This window comes from Plecotus auritus (assembly GCF_963455305.1).
Source record: "Plecotus auritus genome assembly, chromosome: 8".
NCBI lineage: Eukaryota > Metazoa > Chordata > Mammalia > Chiroptera > Vespertilionidae > Plecotus > Plecotus auritus.
In genome coordinates, this window is record NC_137782.1 from 60992000 (window position 1) to 61010741 (window position 18742).

General features: G+C 48.3%; 1 protein-coding gene across 2 annotated transcripts; it reads right to left on the bottom strand.

Moving 5' to 3' along the window:
- Positions 1–1913: 1913 nt before the first annotated feature.
- ERGIC3 (ERGIC and golgi 3) lies at positions 1914–15289 on the bottom strand. 2 transcript variants are annotated; one of them, XM_080683873.1, is made up of 14 exons: positions 15119–15287; positions 14913–14983; positions 14706–14793; positions 14365–14484; positions 10685–10778; positions 9443–9608; positions 9252–9309; positions 5074–5088; positions 4347–4378; positions 3440–3536; positions 3298–3362; positions 2479–2615; positions 2346–2401; positions 1914–2152 (listed from the first exon to the last, which is right to left on the bottom strand). In XM_080683873.1, exons 1-14 carry the CDS (start codon positions 15204–15206, stop codon positions 2073–2075), a joined length of 1167 nt encoding a protein of 388 aa, XP_080539999.1. In that variant the 5' UTR covers positions 15207–15287; the 3' UTR covers positions 1914–2072. The 2 variants fall into 2 exon arrangements, with proteins under 2 accessions (XP_080539999.1, XP_080540000.1); XM_080683874.1 differs by lacking the exon at positions 5074–5088 and having other exon boundaries at positions 15119–15289.
- Positions 15290–18742: the final 3453 nt, after the last annotated feature.

Here is an 18742-nt window from a genome sequence, read left to right on the forward strand (position 1 = left end):
TCTTGGACACTCATCCCTTCGCACCCACCCCTCCACTCCTACTCCCGGAAGTCCTTCCCACCAATGAGCTACTAGAGCTCACTGCTTTGAGTAAACCTCCACTCACATCCACTCTGATGCCTGAGAATGTGCAGAATACAGGGGCATAGAACAGAGATGTTCTTGGGTGACCTCAGATGCTAGGGACTCACTGGGAAAATGAATACCCAGGGTGGAAAGTTGACCACGTGGCCCCACCACCGGGAATAGGACCTGGCAGGAGGCTCAGGGCTGAGGAGGCCTGCTTGGCGAGGTGTCATACCCTCTGAGAGCCCACCTGTTGCTCCTGCCAATGGCTGGGTCCCTCTTACCTTATCTGCTTATAACAGCTAAGCACTTCACAGACTTCAATGACTTATTCTTCACCAACTCTGAGGGTAGCCGTATCAGTTAAGGACACATTTGGCTGCAAGTAATAGCAATCCCAACACAAACTGGCTTCGGGTGCAGCTTGTCACAGGGCTCAAATCATGTCACCAAGACTGGTTCTCTGCCTCTAGGCTCAGCTCTGCTATCCTCTGGGGGCAGCTCATTCACCAATAGGGTCTCCCCTTGGAACTGCAAGATGGCTACAACAACCTCATGTGTCCCCATATTCACAACTGAAGGAAAGCTTTCCTAGTCCTTATAGCCTGGCTCATACTGTCACCGTGACCAGGAGGATGGGATGTGCTGATGGAACCCTCCCCTGGAGCTCAGGGTGGGAGATCGATCCTCTTCCCAAACCTCTAGCTGAGAGGATGGAGGGGGCTTCCCAGAGGAAATTCAAGATACTGTTAACAAATGGGGATGGTTCCTGGGTGGTCAAAAAACAAGGCTCTCTACAGCCATCACCCGCAATATATAGATGAGACCCATAGATAAAATGTCCAACATCTCAGATTATAAGTGATCACATCAGAACTGGAGCTCAGGTCTGTCTGCCTCCAGGGGTTTTGCTATCACCGCCCTACTTTGCTTTCTGTTCTCTCTTCGCTTCTTCCCCTCTACTGTCTTATACTGAAACCCCCTGAGACATGACGGGATGAACTACCAGCTTCAGGTCTCTGGGAGTGGTGAGGTCTCAGGGCCTGGTTCTACATTGGGAAGCTCTAATGGGAAGCCCTCACTGAGGCCAGGGCTGGGGTCTGATGCTAGCTCTGCTGCAGAATGACTGCTGCTACCTTCCTTCCCTGTTCTTCAGTTCTGCCTCCACCTAGGAGACTGCATAGGATCTGGCTGGACACCTCTCGGCACCAGGAGCCAGCAAGGGCTGGCACAGAGCAGGGTCACAGATCCAGGTGACTGAACCCAGAGTGGCAGGGGACCTAGCTTGAGCTGTCACTGCTCCCAGGGCTCTATTACTAACACTGGACTCAGACACTCATGAACTTGGGAGCCGTGGTGGCTCCAGGAAACTCATCCTACAAAGGCCTGTCTCAGCCCTGAGGCTGAAACCAGAAGGCCCGAAGAGCACAGTGGAGGAGACCGAGGAGAGGGCTGTGTGGCCAGCATCAGTCTAGTTCAGTGGTCGGCAAACTCATTAGTCAACAGAGCCAAATATCAACAGTACAACGATTGAAATTTCTTTTGAGAGCCAAATTTTTTAAACTTCTTCTAACGCCACTTCTTCAAAATAGACTCGCCCAGGCCGTGGTATTTTGTGGAAGAGCCACACACAAGGGGCCAAAGAGCCGCATGTGGCTCGCAAGCCGCAGTTTGCCGACCACTGGTCTAATTTGAACAAAGCCCTATACACCAGGAAATGTCCACATGGGGCTCCCAGAGGGTATCTGGCCTGATCTGTCAGTCCTAATTGCCTTCAACAAGTGGCTGTGATGAGCAGTTGTCCCCAGGTTCTGACCAGACCCAAGAACCACACAGAGACTAGTGAGTACTATCACAACCAATAGATTTATCAACCTGGGGCTGAGCAGGACTCTCTGGGAGGGGAACAGGAAGTGTGTGTGTGTGTGTGGGGGGGGGGGCTTGGGAAAATGACCACAAAACCAGAGAACAGGAGAAAGGGGGGACAGCAAGGGGGAAGAGGACAACTATGTTGTCTTCCCTAGATCAATTTTCTTCTGGATGGCTCGTGCTGAGTGGTAGATGAGTGAATCGATGAGTCCAGCCACTGGGGAGAGAGACAAGGGCTGGCACTGGCTCAGGTGGGCCCTTGGCTTGACCGCCAGAGCCTTACTCACCAGGTCAGCATCTCCCCTTGGCATTGAGGTGCCCCTTCTCCCCCAACCAAAATCTGTGGGGAACCCAGACTTTACACTCCCCACCACACCCCAACCCCAAACAGACACCCTAGAGCTACTAACCTGTGAACATGCCCCCGATGATAGCACACACGCCCGTGAGGAAGTGCGTGAAGGACCTGGCAGAGGAGTGGGGGGATCAGCAGGCACCCCTACTGCCACCAGGCCTAGTATCCTCCCTTTTCCCCACCCTCACCTGTGCTTCTCTGTCAGCTTCACCATCATGGGCGAGAGCTCGTAGAGCACGAAGACTCCGGGAAGCCCCTGGTCACCCAGCAGCCCATTGGCGACCTTCTCATGTCTAGTCACAGAGAACTGATTTGTCCTCAGCACCTGGGACGGGAGGGGAGCTGAAACAGGGCCAGGTCTACAACCTGACTCCCAACCCCCTCCACCCTCCCCCTGTTCCTGCCCTGTGTCTTGTAGCACCTTGAGAGTTGTGGAGGAGAAAACAAGGTGCCATGTTGGTAACGAATATGGCAAGGCCTGGGGACCACCCAGATGCCCTCTTCCAGCTTAACAATCCCAGCTTCTCCGCTGGTCACCAGCTCTTTAGAGTTTACCAATCCCAGCTACATTTGGTGGATCCTTGCAATGGGGATCCATGGATGAGAAGCAACTCTTCAAGGCCGCACCATGAGCACCTGGCAAGGCTGGGCCTGACTCCTCTGCAAACTCAGTCCCATGCATTCTACCAGTCTGCTGAGGTGCTGTTCCACAGGCCACAGCAGAAAGGGAAGCAGGGGGCCCAGGAAAGGTTAGCCCCCAGCCCAGGGCAGACCATGGGGTACAGTGAGGCAGACAGTGGGCACTGGAGGAACAGATGGATGCAGCCTGAGCAAGTCCTTTCAAACGTGACAGCCCGGGCCTTGGTGGACACATCACCTACACTCTCTGAGCCTTGGCTTGTCACCCACCATATGGGAATAAGAGCAGCACTTCACTTCCCAGGCTGAAGGGACTCCAGTGCTTGACACCGAGAGGGCCTCTGCTATCTGAGCTCCTGCAGACTTACCTGCCCATCTAGCTTCATGTATACCGTGGGTACCACCTTCACAAAGTACTGGAACATCATGGAGGCTGCAGGGAGAAGAGAGCACTGGGCATGGGTGTCGGGCAGGGCTTTGGGAGCTGGGGGTGACCTGCCAGGCTGGTACCTTGAAGTGCAGTGACGTTGGTGCGGTCCAGGGGGTTCACAATGCCTGGGTAGTCCTCCCCAAATGACAGGTGCCGGATATAGTGGGTCATGTTGATCTGTAAGCAACACCTGGGACTCAGAGCACTAGAGGCCTCAGCAGACCCCACCCCATCAAAAGCTCTGCAGGACAGTAGAAGCCAGGCACACCTGGGTCTGGGGAGTAGATGTGTGGAGATGGGGGTGGGAAGGAGGGGCCCTGTTAGAGAATCTGAGACAGACACCCCACTCCCCACTTAGGAACTCCACCTTCACAGAGTCTGTGGGCTGCTGGGGTTCCAAAGTTTGAGTTCCGGTTGAATCCATACACATTAGGCAAACACAGACGGGCAAGGGCCCTTAGTGGCAGGTGCTAGCTTTCCCTGAGGTTTTAAGCCAAGGAAACCTAGACTGGAGGGTCCCCAGCTCCCACTCCTGTCCTGTTCTAGTCTATATCAAACTCAGCCACTAGAGGGATCTTAAAAAATTTGCCAATCTGATTATGTCATGACCCTAGTTAAGGCAGGCGAACAGCCTCCCACTGCCTGAGGACAAAGACCAGACTCTTCAGCATGGCCCCTGAATCCTGTGGACTGGTGTCCACCAACGTCTCCAGCCTCATCCATCCACAATGGCTCTGGCCCTTGTGGTTCATGAGAAGTGCCACGTCCCTTCTGACCTTGACCGGGATGCTCTTGTCCAACCCCAGCCTGCACAGATCTCAGTTCAAAAGTCACTCCCAGTTATTCAACCTTCAATCTAAATCCCCTATCAGAATGTGGTATATATTTTTTTATCTGCTCCCCCAACCCAGGAGGTCCCTAAGAGAAATTAAGGCAGCAACCATCTCCCACACCATCCTCCCTCTATTATTTCCACCTGGTACATACGTTGTCAAGGCCGAAGCTCTGCAAGTCGTGGACTAGAAGAGAAGGGGGAAAGTGTCACCTGGTGGAGCAGGACTGGCCACCTGGCTCCCTCAGAGTCCTCGCTCAGGCCTCCTCGCTCTTCCCTCTGGAGTATGACCCACCCAGCTCTTCTTTGACCCCTCATTCCCCCTTCCCTCCCAGCCTGGCCTTACTTGAGGGCAGCCGGAAAGGGCCTGCCTTGGGCCTGTGGGAGAGGCCATGCCCTCCTTGGGGGGTCTTAAGAACACAGATCCCAGTTCTTCCCTGATATATGTAGGGAGCCCTTTATGGGCATCACTCTAGGACTTCACTCCCACCAAGGTCCTGCTTGCGTCTCAGGAAACAGGCACCACCAACTTTGCTCTCTCATGATGGCCAATCACTGAATCCCAAAGTGAGGTGGGACCTGAGAATGCTGCCCAAGCTCTTTCCCTGATGCCTCTGCCCTTACCCTCAGAGCTCCCCGAAGGAAATCCTATGGTACCCTGTACCATAAGTTCCAGAATAAGTTCTTCCTTCCCTCTGACCCTGATTCCTCCTGCTGCAAGGAACCCCAACTCAAAAATATATCCCAGTGCTTTTGATAGTCATCCAGCAGCCAGGCCAGACAAGGCCCCAATCCCAGGCCCATCCAAACCTCCCCCCATCCTGGGTGGGTAGGCTACCCCAGACGTGGGGGCTTGGCTTCCCCAGGGTCAGGGCCACTTACTCTCCACAGCATGGACTGCAGCATGGGGGCGAGAAGGGGAGAGAAGGGAGGAAGAGAAAGAAAATTCAGAGCTTTACAATGAGGACTATGGAGCAAGAAGATATGTAGTAGAAGGGAAGACTGGAATGTTTTTGCCTCAGCAGCAGGGTCTGGACTCAGCTAATAAGCCTCCTCCTGGTCTAAAGGAGCCCTTCCTGGGGCAGAAAAGAGTGCAAGGAGGGCTGGGGGCAGAAGTATGGTGGCCTAAGAAAAACAAAAGACCTAGAGCCGAGCCACTTTTCTAGTTGTGTGATGTTGGTCAAATCACTTGCCCTCTCAGGGCATCAGTAACTTCTGCAAAGGTCTGTCCTGAGGACCAGGTATGATCTAAGATGGAAAAGTACTGGTAAACTTTACAATCTCTCCTCCTCACCCACCCAAGTCAAAAAGGATGTCAGAACTAGGTCCTTGACCTTCAATTGAGCTAGATTTTTGGCCTTGGGCTACTGTAGCTTCCTGCTTTGAACCTCCTTCTGGGGTACAGAACACCCTTCGTCCTGGGCTCCCTGACTCTTGACAATAGCCCAGGCTGAGAAGCAGAGATGCTACTGCCACCTTCAGCACCATCTCCTACTGCATGTGCTCAGGTCCTCTGCCAATAGCTTGCTGACTTCCACAATTCCAATAAGTCCACCCTTCCTCAGCCCCTTCCATAGTAGAGGGGGCTCCATACCCACCTACCTGTCCCTCCCCAACACTTGGCCTCACACCCACAAACTGCCTGAAAAGCCAGCAGAGCTATCTCCATTGGGCCCATTACTCCTGCTCACCTTAGTCATGGGCAGCTCAGGACCGTCAGGTTATCTCTCACCTACTAGACTCCTGTCACCTAATATGATCCTGACTCCCATTCCTCCTAGACCTTTTACGGGCCCTATTACTCATCAGCAAAACCTCTACATCTTCAACCTCCAAACATTCCCCAAACCTTCTTGTTCCAACTACAGCTGGGCACTTCCTTGAAAGTACTATTTCCCTTGTGCCCCTCGCCCCGAAGTGGTGACTATTTCCCATACCCATCCTTCTCCTTGGTCTAGAGAGGTCCTCCTTGCTCCTAAATGCCACTTAGGTTCAGATCACTGTCCCTCAATCTCCCCTAAAAATCTCCAGCTTTGCAGCTCATGGCAAACTATTCTACCAACTAGCGCTACTTGTTTTACTTACTTAGAGCTCCACCCAGAACCCCAGGTCAGTCCTCCCAGGTCCTAGCCACTGGCTATCACAGAGATCTCTCCCACATGGATCTGTTACAGTTCTTGGTGATTCCATATCACACAGCTGCCAATCTACCTTTACCTAAGTAGTCTGCCTTTCCTCCTGGTGCCAAGTTTTAGCTTCCTATACTTCAGAGGCACTAGATTCTGTCTTCTTTTTCCTTCTTAAGGTCCTCACTGCAATAACTTTCATCTCTGAAGCATCACTTTGTCTCTCTTTAATCCGACAGCAGATTAACACATCACACATCTTACAAAGCCCTCCTTTGACTCCACATTTCCCTCCAGCTGTAGCCTTCTCTCTCCCATTACAGCCAACTTCATGAAGGAGTTGCATACACTCACTGGCTCCAACTTCTTGCCCATTTCTTCCTCTGGGTGCTCCCTATCACTCCGCCCAAACTGCTCTGTCAGGGTCGATAACCACGCCATGTATATCCACGGGCAATTATTACTGACATCCAGAAGCTCTGACCATGATACTGTTCTGGAAACACTGCCATCCCTTGGCCTTCAGGACACCACTCCCTTGGTTTGCATTCTCACCTCACTGGTGTGTCTGACTAATCTCCTCTGCTGCTTCCTCCTGATGCCCTTGTCCTCTCATGTTGGAAGCCCAGCACTCAGTTCTTTGAGCTCTCCTCTTCTCCATCTATCCTCACTGCCAGGGCAATTTCATCCAGTCCCATGGGTTTAAATACGCTGATGACTCTAACCTTTGTATCCCCAGATCTCTCTCCTGAACTCTAGACTTGAATAGCCAACTGCATACTAGACATTCTGGATGTCTAAATGCCATTGCTCTGAACCTGTCAAAAGCTGAACACCTGCTTTATATTCCCCACCTCCAACCATCTAACCCTGTTCCTCTGAATCTTCCCCCTCTCACTAAATGCAACTTTATCTCTCTCGCTACTCAGGTATAAAACCTTAACTCCTCTTTCTCTTACCCTTCACATTCTTCAGCAACACCTCTCAGCTCTACCTTCAAGATATATGCAGTCACTTCTCACCATCCTATCACCACCACTCTGGCCCCGCCCCATCACCTTGTGCCTGGACTGGTCACTGCAAAAACCTCCAAACTGGCCTCTTTGGTTCTGTCCTTCCCCCTACAGTCTTCTCCACAGAGCAGAGTGCTGCCCGCCTTTCCAAAGTTAAGTCAGATCATATACCACTTCTTCAGAGCCCTGCAAGGGCTTCCCATCTCACAGAATAAAAGCCCAAGGCCGTACAATGCCCCTCCAAGCCCTACATGACATGGCCTCCTTACCTCTCTCACCTTCTTTCTTCCTTTTTATTGATTTTTAGAGAGAGAAACATTGATTTGAACATCGACAGGCAACCTCCTGCATGCCTCCTACTGGAGATTGAGCCCACAACCTGGGCATGTGCCCTGACCGGGAATCAAACCGGTGACCCTTTAGTGCATGGACAATGCTCAACCAACTGAGCCACACCAGCCAGGGCTCTCACCTTCTTTTTTTTTTAACATTTTTTATTGATTTCAGAGAGGAAGGGAGAGAGAGAGGGAGATAGAAACATCAATGATGAGAGAGAATCATTGATCGGCTGCTTCCTACACGCCCCTTACTGGGGATCAAGCCCGCAACCCGGGCATGTGCCCTTGACCAGAATCGAACCAGGGACCCTTCAGTCCACAGGCCGACGCTCTATCCACTGAGCCAAACCAGCTAGGGATCTCACCTTCTTTCTAACTGTGCAGTTCTGCTCACTCTGCTGCAGCCATCCTAACTTTCTTATTGGACCTTGAACTCATCAGCACATTCTTACCTTAGGGATTTGCATTTGCTATGCTCTCTGCTTGAGGCACTTTCCCCAAGACACCCATAGGGTCAGCTCAAATACTGCCCTGTCAGTCTTTCCCTGGTCACCCCATATAAAATAGAACACACATGTTGTCTCACCCAAGCCCCCAATCCCTATCACCGATCTTGCCTTTTTTGGTCCATATTACTTAATAGCATCTAATATACTATATATTTCACATACTTGTTTATTGTCTGTTTTTTACTAGAATGTTCTAAGGGCAGAGACTTTGTTTTGTTCACTGCTGTATCCTTAGCACTTATACTAGCATATAGTACATAGTAGGTGATTAATAAATACCTAGTGCATGAATGAATGAATGAGCTTAAGTTTCATTTATTCATGCCTGTGAACAACCTTGTGAGGTAAGTACTAGTATCGTCAGCCCCACTTTATAGAAGGATAAACTGAGTAGGGCTCACTACTTCCCAAATATGACATAGCTTGGGAGTGGCAAGACCTGTGTTCCAACCCAACTCTGTTTCCCTCAAAGCCTCACATGCAGGTCATCTGAGACTGGGTGCTACCTTTTAAACAAGTGCCTACCATAAGCCAGGCTCTATGCTATAGTTTTTAAGCTTCACACATACCCTAGGACAGTGGTCGGCAAACTCATTAGTCAGCAGAGCCAAATATCAACAGTACAACGATTGAAATTTCTTTTGAGAGTCAAATTTTTTAAACTTAAACTTCTTCTAATGCCACTTCTTCAAAATAGACTCGCCCAGGCTGTGGTATTTTGTGGAAGAGCCACACTCAAGGGGCCAAAGAGCCGCATGTGGCTCGTGAGCCGCAGTTTGCCAACCACTGCCCTAGGAGATAAGTGCTGTCATCACCATTTTGTAAAGTAGGAAATTGTTTAAAAAGTTAAGAAACTTTCTCAAAGTGTCATACAGCCACTAAAGTCTGAAACTGAAATCTGAACCCAGGAGTCTGGCTCCTCAGCTGTGCTCTTAACTGCTGTACCAATCTGCCACCCTGATATGAGGATCTTTTCTGGGCCAAAGACAAAAGAACATCGGGAGGTGAAGGGGCACTCAAACCCGCCAAGGTGTCCAGGGACTAAGCCTCGCCGGCTGATGGAGGATCACTCACCATGCACATGGGACTGCTGGAAGCTCTTCCCGGGAGCAAAGTGGAAGTTTCCAGCCACCTGTAGGGGATATTCCCGCTCATTCTCCACCTGTTTCCTCTCTTCCCTTTGTCCCCTGAGGGCCTAAGCAGGCCTGAGATTCACAGTGGAGTGGGGCCCAACTGGCCCTGCGTCGCCTCAGTCCCTCCTCTACCTTGTTGACTTCCAGGAAGCCGTACACCTGGCAGCCTTCATTCTTCTGCTCCTGCATCTTCTGGCTGAAGCCCTCTCGCCGACACTGCTCAATAGTGTCTGGGTTCTTAAAGGCCCAGCCTCTACGGCGATATGCTTCCCGCACATCCTCGCAGGTATTACAGCACCTGTAGGAGAGGAGGAACGGGTTGAGAGTGTCAGAAAAGCACAAAAACAGTGCTGGCACCTTGGGAAATAAAGCCTGAGCAGTTCTGCCTGCTAATGGAGCCTCTGCTAGCCTCATCCCTGACCATCAAATGTTCTCAAAGTGTGTTTCCTCAGTGGCAGCAGAAATGTTAAAAATACATATTCCTGCCCAGCTAGTGTTGCTCAGTGGTTGAGCGTCAACCCATGAACCAGGAGGTCACGGTTTGATTCCCAGTCAGGGTACATGCCTGGGTTGTGGCTTTGATTCTGAGTGGGGGGTGAGGGGGTGCAGGAGGCAACCAATCAATGATTCTCTCTCCTCAATTATGTTTCTACCTCTTCCTTCCTCTCTCTGAAATCAATAAAAGTATATTAAACATACACACACACACACATACACAAACATATTCCCATTCTGTTTGGGGTGATGAAAGGTTTTGGAACAGATAGTGGTGATGATTGCACAATGCTATGAATGTAGTTAATGCCACTAAATTACACATTTGAAAATGGTTAGAATGGTAACATTTATGGCATATATGTTTTATTACAATAAAAATTAAAAAACAAAACAAAACATATCCCCAGGACCCACCGCAGACCATCTGAATGAGCCTCGCAGAGGTCAGGAGCTGGGAAACATAATAGCAGTTGCTATATATCAAGGGCTTAATAATCTGAACTAAGCCTTCCGTCTCAGTGCTTTACAAAGAGTATACCCGGTACACATATTTAATCCAGAGGTAACTCTTGTGAGAAAGGTGTTATGATCATCCCCATTCACAAGAGAGGTTATGTGGCTAGGCCCAAGGACACATGGGTGGAACCAGGCAGTTGGACTCTGGAGAGCACCTCTGAACCAGAGCAAGGACCATTTCAGCCTCTTCCCCAGGTCTGCAGGCAGGGCCTGGCACTCACACCAGGATCTGTTACTGAGGCATACACCCCATCCCCTCTAAATTCTTGGTCCAACTTTCAAAGAGTCAGACTGAGGCTGAGGAAGGCTGACAAACAGCCCTGCTCCCCTCCCTTCCCTTCCCACCAGGGTCTGGCTCACTTGATGTCTTCGGTCTCAGCACCATAGCAGCTCTCACAGCGGTGAGGGTCCAGGGAGTCAGGGTCAAACACCTTCATCTCAACTTTCCCAAGTTCTAAGGAGAGAGCAGAGGCAGGCATTAGTTGGGGGCAGATACAGTGAAATCTACTCCCAAGCCCTGCACGGGCCCTTCGGCCTGTGACTTGGGAATAATAAAAGTTATGATAATAGCCAAAACCGGTTTGGCTCAGTGGATAGAGCGTCAGCCTGCGGACTGAAAGGTCCCAGGTTCGATTCCGGTCAAGGGCATGTAACTTGGTTGTGGGCACATCCCCAGTAGGAGGTGTGCAAGAGGCAGCTGATCGATGTTTCTCTCTCATCGATGTTTGTTTCTCTCTCATCGATGTTTCTAACTCTCTATCCCTCTTCCTTCCTCTCTGTAAAAAATCAATAAAATATATTAAAAAAAAAAAGTTATGATAATAGCTAATATTTACATAGCGTATACTATGTGTCAGGCACTAAGCACTTCTACACATGTATTATTTCTTCTAAAAATAGCAATAGTAATAAAACAATAATGGTAAATACTAAATGTCAGCTCCAGGTCATCGTACTTTATATGTATCATCTCACTTCATCTTCACAATAACTCTATGAAGGTGAGGTTATTATCCCCATTATACTGGAGAAGATGCTGAGGCTCAGAGATGAGAACTGACTTTGCAGATTTCAGCTCCAATTCCAAAGTGTATGTCCTTAACCACTTCACCATGGTGCTCAGACCTCTGTCTCTGCACTGGCTCCGACTCTTTAACTACCCCATTATAATTGGCAATTTCAATATTCAATAACCTGACCACCTGTCCTCCAATACTCTTCTTATTTTGTCATCTCACCTCAGCTATCCATTTCCATGCTTACACCTAGACCTTATCATTAGCAATTACACAAACTTTCAAAAATGCAATGTCAAGTATTCAAGTACTTATCCTTATTTTCCCAGTTCACTACCCCTGGTAAGCAGAATCCACCAATTCTTTGACACCTCTGACACTACCACTCCTTCGTGTCCTTACTTCCCTACTTAAGTTCCAAGGTACAAAATGGGGAAAGGACATCCTCTTCAATAAATGGTGCTGGGAAAACTGGATATTCACATGGAAAAAATAAAACTGGACCCCTAATTATAAAAACCACTCATAAAAACTAACTAAAAATGGATTAAATGTAAGACGTGATACCATCAAACTCCCAGAAGAGAACATAGGAGAAAAGCTCCTTGACATTGGTCTTGGCAATCATTTTTTTAATTTGACCAAAAGCACAGGCAACAAAAGCAAAAATAAACAAGTGGGACTACATCAAAATAAAAAGCTTCTGCATAGCAAAACAAACAATTAAAATGAAAAGGCAACTTACAGCATGGGAGAAAATACTTGCAAGGATATATCTAATAAGGGGTTAATATCCCAACTATATAAGGAACTCCCATAACTCAACAGCAAAAAAAAAACACACCCAAAAAACACACCCACCCAAATAATCCAATTAAAAACGGGCAAAGGACCTGAACAGACATTTTTCAAAAGATATACAAATGGCCAACAGGTACATGAAAAGGTGCTTAACACCATTATGTATTCCTCTTCCACAATGAATAGGGCTGACCTGTGTAACCACCAGTATACTGCAGAATAATGGTGTGCAACTTTTGAAGCTAGGCCATAAAAGAAGTTGTGGTTTTCACCTCTCCTAGATCTCCTTACACAGGGGGAAGCCAGTTGCCAAGCTGTGAGGATACTCAGCAGCCCTACTGAGAGGCACATGTGGTGAAGGCACTGAGGCATCTAGTCAACAGCCATTTGTATGGGCCCTTTTATTTTTATTTTTTATGTATTTATTTATTTGTTTTTTATATTTTTATTGATTTCAGAGAGGAAGGGAGAAGGGAGAGAGAGATAGAAATATCAATGATGAAAGAGAATCATTGATCAGCTACCTCCTGCACGCCCCCCACTGGGGATCGAGCCCGCAACCCAGGCATGTGCCCTTTACTGGAATCGAACCCGGGACCCTTCAGTCCGCAGGCCAACACTCTATCCACTGAGCCAAACCAGCTAGGGCTGTATGGGCCCTTTTAGATGCAGATCCTCTGCCCCAGTCAGGCCTTCAAATGACTGTAGCCCCAGCTAACAGCTTCATTGCAATCTCATAAAACCCTAAGCCAGAATCTCCCAATCACTCTTTTTTTTAAAAAAAATATATTTTATTGATTTTTTACAGAGGAAGGGAGAGGGATAGAAAGTTAGAAACATCAATGAGAGAGAAACATCGATCAGCTGCCTCCTGCACACCTCCTACTGGGGATGTGCCCGCAACCAAGGTACATGCCTTTGACCGGAATCGAACCTGGGACCCTTCAGTCTGCAGGCTGACGCTCTATCCACTGAGCCAAACCGGTTAGGGCCCCCAATCACTCTTGAATTCCTGACCCACAGAACTGAAAACAAATGTTTGTTCTACTAAGCCACTAACTTTCGGGGTAATTTGTTACACAGTAGTGGATGTATAATATTATCCCCCCTTTCCCACACACATACAAAAAAATCCTCTTTTTCCTCTCTGGTTATTCTTTTTAAAAAATATATCTGTATTGATTTCAGAGAGGGAGAGATAGAAACATCAATGATGAGAGAGAATCATTGATCGACTGCCTCCTGCACTCCTCATACTGGGGATTGAGCCCGCAACCTGAGCATGAGCCCTGACTGGGAATTGAACCATAACCCCCTGGTTTATAGGTTGACATTCAATCACTGAGCCACACCGGCCAGGTACTCTCTGGTCATTCTTATCTCAGATCACTCATTTGCTCAGGCAAAAGCCTTGGAATCAAAGCCCTGAGTGCTCTCTTATACCCACATCCAATCCTACAGCAAATCCTGTTTATTTTACTGGTGTTCAACATGTATCTATTGAATACATGAATGATAAAGCTCACCAACAGAGCAATCCCTAAGGTATGAAAAATCATAGCTTTGAGTAGGGTTTTGTATGGTGGAAAACTGAGTTAATGGAGGCATTGGGAGGCTGCCTAGAGAGAGAAAAAGAAACTAAAAGTGAACCACCACTCTGTACTAGGCATTGTACACATATTACTTCATTTGATCCCATAATTCTATGTGGTGGGTACAATTGTTTATCACCTCTTTATAGCTGAGGTCACAGACTGAAAGAGAAAAAATCTCTATCTGAACTCAGGTAATCTAACTCAAGAATGTAAACTCTTAACCTTAAGCCACTCTACATTCCAAAAGGGAAGAGCATTAAGGGCTCTTAGCCAACAGGATGAGAAAGCAAAGAGTCAGAGAATCTTGGGTCCATCTAGAGAAAGTTTGCCAAGGCAACAGCAATAGGACCCATCCTCAAACTTCTGTTACTCAAACCATGATATGCAAGAATTAGGGACCTTTGAGAATGGCAGCCAGGTAGTATACTCTACTCCACACACAGAGGCTAGAAGCCTGGATTTCTGCCCACTCTGATTAATAGCTGGGGAACCCTAGGCAAGCCATTTGACTTCTCTGGGTCATAGTTGCTTCACTGGTCACTGGGCCAGCCACAGCCCACTTGTCAGAACGCAGGGCTTAGGCATGTTGAGCTCTGGGATGGGAAATCAGGCCCCCTCCCCCAGTTACCATGACGCTCAGCCTCTGAGCTCACGGGGATGCCATCCTTGTCTAGCCGTTGCTTGAACAGGTTGTGTTCCACATCCAGCTGCTGTTCGCCAGCTACATCCATGGCATCAATGCTCAGATCTAGAAACAGTAAATCAAGGTAAGGTACTAGGATCTCAGGGCAAGGGAATCTGGGTTTTGGAGGGTAGGGGGATGCTGGACCTGTCTTGAGGCAGCAGTGGGTTAAGGGAAGGAGGCTGTCCTGGGGTCCAGTTCAAAGTCTAAAGCGGGAGGTGTCAATCTGGAGGCCCACCTGAGAACCCTGGGACTTGCAGCAATTCCCACCAGGGGAAGGTACTTACAGGCACAAGGCATGTGCGGAAAAAACACATCGATGTTGATCTTCAGTTTATCTCCCCGTGACTTGTCCACGTAGAGTTCAGGATGCACCTGGGCGGCACTGCCTCAGTAAGATTTGGCCTCATGCCTCTTCCCCACCCATTCCCATCCCTAAAGATCCGATTCCTAGAAAGTCCAGACCCGCGCACGTCCTAGGCCCCGCCCCTTACCTCCGTGGTTAGGTAATACTGCAGCTCGGACAGGAACAGCAGCAGCATGAGAAGGCCACTGACAATGGTCACTGCAGGGCAGGGAGCGAGGGTCAGAACGGCCTCGGTTCAGCTCCCTCAGCCCCTGACAGGCCGACTGAGTGTAGGAGGCCCGGCCAAACTCCAGGACACCCCTCTCCCCGCGACCCCGGCCCGCCACCGCCTACCCGTGGCGCCCCCACAGGTCTTGACCCGAAAGTCCTCCAGAGTCTTAGGGTAGGCATCGAACTGCTTCAGCTTCCCCAGCGCCTCCATGGGGACCAGCCGGAAAGGAGATGCCAGCCGGTCTGCCCCTGCAGCCTCCAGCTTCCGGCCAGAGTTCGAGCCACGCCCCCTCTCCGCACGCAGGCGCAGCAGCGCGCACGCTTGGCCCCACCCCTCACCCGCTTGGCCCCACCCCTTCCCCGCGTTTTCACTCGCTCCTCCCCTCCTCCGGCCCATAGGTGCTGCAGGCAGCTTTGTCTGGACGTCGCCCACGGGCAAATACTCCCTCAGTCAGGGTGGTCCTCTGTGAACCAGGGTGCCCGGAGGTGGTCTCTGCGGGGTAGAAAGAGCAGTAGCAGCATTCGCTTGCCCAGCTTCTGCAAGGAATTGCGATAAGAGTTTCACATCAGACTCTTGGAACAACTTGGAACCTCCTAGAACAGTGGTTTTCTAGGTGTCCCCATCCAGCAGCCTCATTATTATCTGGGAACTGGTTAGAAATGAAAAATGTCGGGTCCAACCACAGACCTTTTGAATCAGAACCTGTAGATGTGGTTCTCAAGTTACAAGTTTGAAAATCTATAGGAAGTAGGTGTGCCATGTGCATTTCATGGAGAAACTGGTCTGGAGAAGCTAGGTAACTTGCCTTAATCCCAGCTCATTAATGGCAGGACCTGATTCCAACCCATTTCTTCTGGACCTCAAAAGACTCTGGGAGCCAGGGTCTTTAGGCTGATTTTACTGGAACAGCACCAATGTTTCTCCTGAGCACGTCTCCTGGTAGTGTACAGCTCAAATCACTTCAGTGAGGTGAGACCTGGGCTTTGATGAGAAGTGGCTCAGGGGACTGCGGGAGTATGTAGGAGAAAGTGACTGCCATGCTAGGTTAGAAAGGCTTCCAGGGACAGGAGGAAGGACACTGGAGCTGGGTGCCTTGTGGCAGTCTGACTCGGGAGAAGCTGAGCAGTGCCAGAGTCTCCCTTCTGCTCTCAGACTGCAGTACGTTAGGGAAGGGGAGAAGGAAAGGACTAACTCATATTACTTGAAAACTGGCCATATGCTAACTGCTCTAGTTCTATTCTATCATTAGAACAACCCTGGGAGGTAGGTGCTATTTCAAACCGCGTTTTATAGATGGGCAAGCAAAGAATGAATTGATTTTGCTGCAGGTTGCAGGGTTAGTTAATGGGGCAAAGCTAGGATTCAAGGCCTGTTCTTTCTGCCTCCAGAGCTTGGGTCTTTTCCACACATAAGCTGCCACCACCAAATGAGAGAGGCATCTATTCTCAGGTGGATGCCCAGGGATAACCTTAGCAGAAAGTGTCCTCTCCTCTTTGACCTGTGCCCATTCTGTGCACATCCACATTTTACTTCAAAGTCGTCCATCCTCAGTGGGGCGCTAGACTAAAGGATTCACTCTTTCACTCCTTCAATACGTATTTATGGTATCAAGCTCTTCCTATTTCCTAGGTCTCCCCTGGGTTTTGGGAATACCATGGTGAATATGTCTCAGGGCCCAATTAGGAAAGCTTCTTAGGGACTTCAATAATATAGGAGTTGGAGAAGGAATCCCAAGTGAGTGACATTAACATGAGACCTGAAGAAAGGGAAGGAAGTAAGGAGGTGAAGTGCTGAGGGTGGGAGTGGGAGGGAGTAGTATGTTCTAGGAAGAGCAACTACAAGTGCAAAGATCCTGAGGCAAGATGAAACTTGGAAAGTTCTAGGAATAGAAAAAAGCCAGAATGGCTGGAAATGTGTGAGATGAGTGAGGATTTTTAATATATTTTTTATTGATTTTTTTTTTTTGAGAGAGAGAGAAAGGGAGAGGGAGAGAGAGAAACATTGATTTGAGAGCAAAACATGAAACATCACCTAGCTGCCTCCTGCACGACCCCTGACAGGGATCGTGCCTGCAGTCACAGGCATGTGCCCTGACTGGAATTGAACAGGCAACTTTTCAGTGCACGGGACGACTCCCAACCAAGTGAGCTACACTGGTCAGGGCAGGATTTTGAATTTTATTCTGGGTGCAATGGGATGCCATTTTAAGGATCCAAGTAGGAAATTAGTTTAAGATCATGCCAGTTACTGGGTGAAGAATGGGTGAGGAATGGATATGATGCCATGGTAATAATCTGGCTTTTATTTAACAGGAAAGGAGGAAAGGGGAGACCAAATAGTATAGGCATGCCATTTATACAGCTTTGCAATAAAGCTGCATTTAACATTCTCCAAGTCTGTTCCCTGCTGATTGTTGGGGGAAGGGACTGAACAAAAGTAATTTAGACGCATGCCCAGTAAAGGTCTGAGTTACAAGGGAAGTGCTTGCCTGTCAATCACACCTGGAAACAGGTAATTGGCCAGGATAGGCATGGCCACTGCAAACTCGAGAAACCTAAATATTTAAACTTCTAAACAAAGAAGTAAGTGCTCTCTCTCTCCTCTCTGCAACAGATAGAATGGAAGCAGATATACCAGTTAGGAAGCTGTTGCAGGTTGTGGAAGAAAAACATTATAAGCCCATCTGTAAAAAAAAAAAAAAAAAAAAATTATTGATTTCAGAGAGAAAGAGAGATAGAAACAGCAATAATAAGAGAGAAACATTGATTAGCTGCCTCCTGCATGTCCCACACTTGGGATTGAGTCACAACCTGGATGTGCTCTGACTGGGAATCAAACTGTGACCTCCTGGTTCATAGGTCGATGCTCAACCACTGAGCCACACTGGCTGGGCTCTTCCCTCTTATTTTAGAAAAGATGGAACCAAGACCAAGTAAAGATCAAGTTTTCCTGCCAATGTCACACAGCTCATTGTTGCTGACTGGGGACACCTACATCTTCTAGCTCCCGGTCCAGTTTCCTTCTCACATGCGTGGCCCTGCCTAAAGAGAACTTGGTCTCCCCCAGGATGCCGGAGGAGATGTCTCCTGGAGTCTTGAATGGTTACTGTTTACATCTTTTTTTTTTTCTTCTTCACTGTTTTCATCTTTGAAGGTAAATAGAAAGTTCCAGAACCCCGTTATCCACCTCCAACACTCTACTGTGATTCTTTCCAGTCTGAATTCCACAGGCATCACAAAGAGTTCCAAACACTTTTACTAATACTGATGCAGGGTCTTAGAGAGGAATCCACTGACCACATTGATGGATTAAATGGGCATGTACAGCCAATAGGCTGGCTAACAGGGAGAGGAATGAGAGAAAATATTCTGACAGAAGTTTGCTATTTTTTTCTATTTTGCTCATTTTTCTTTTTTATTGAATTTATTGGGGTGACATTGGCTAATAAAATTATATAGGTTTCAGGTGTACAATTCTATAATACATCACCTGTATATTGTATTGTGTGCTCACCATGAATTGTACACTTTAAAATGGTTAAAATGATTAAGTTTTTGAGTGTTACAACAGTAAAAAGATTATATCAATGACATAAATGAAACAGCAATTCAACTTACTATGCATCTTTTTCTAGATGATTTTTGAAATATTTTTATTTGGAAATAACTATAGGCACATAAGAAATTGCAAAAATAGTAAGAAGAGGTTCCATGTACCCATCAAACAATGTATCTCTTTCTCTCTCT

What these genes read in the sequence shown, in the direction of transcription:
- ERGIC3 (XM_080683873.1), bottom strand. Translation starts at nt 15,206, where the DNA reads ATGGAGGCGCTGGGGAAGCTGAAGCAGTTCGATGCCTACCCTAAGACT. An exon ending in GCTTCCTGGAAGTCAACAAG is followed by an intron (nt 9,310 to 9,442) that starts GTAGAGGAGGGA and finishes TATCCCCTACAG; the next exon opens with GTGGCTGGAAACTTCCACTT. An exon ending in AAGCTGACAGAGAAGCACAG is followed by an intron (nt 2,402 to 2,478) that starts GTGAGGGTGGGG and finishes CTCCTCTGCCAG; the next exon opens with GTCCTTCACGCACTTCCTCA.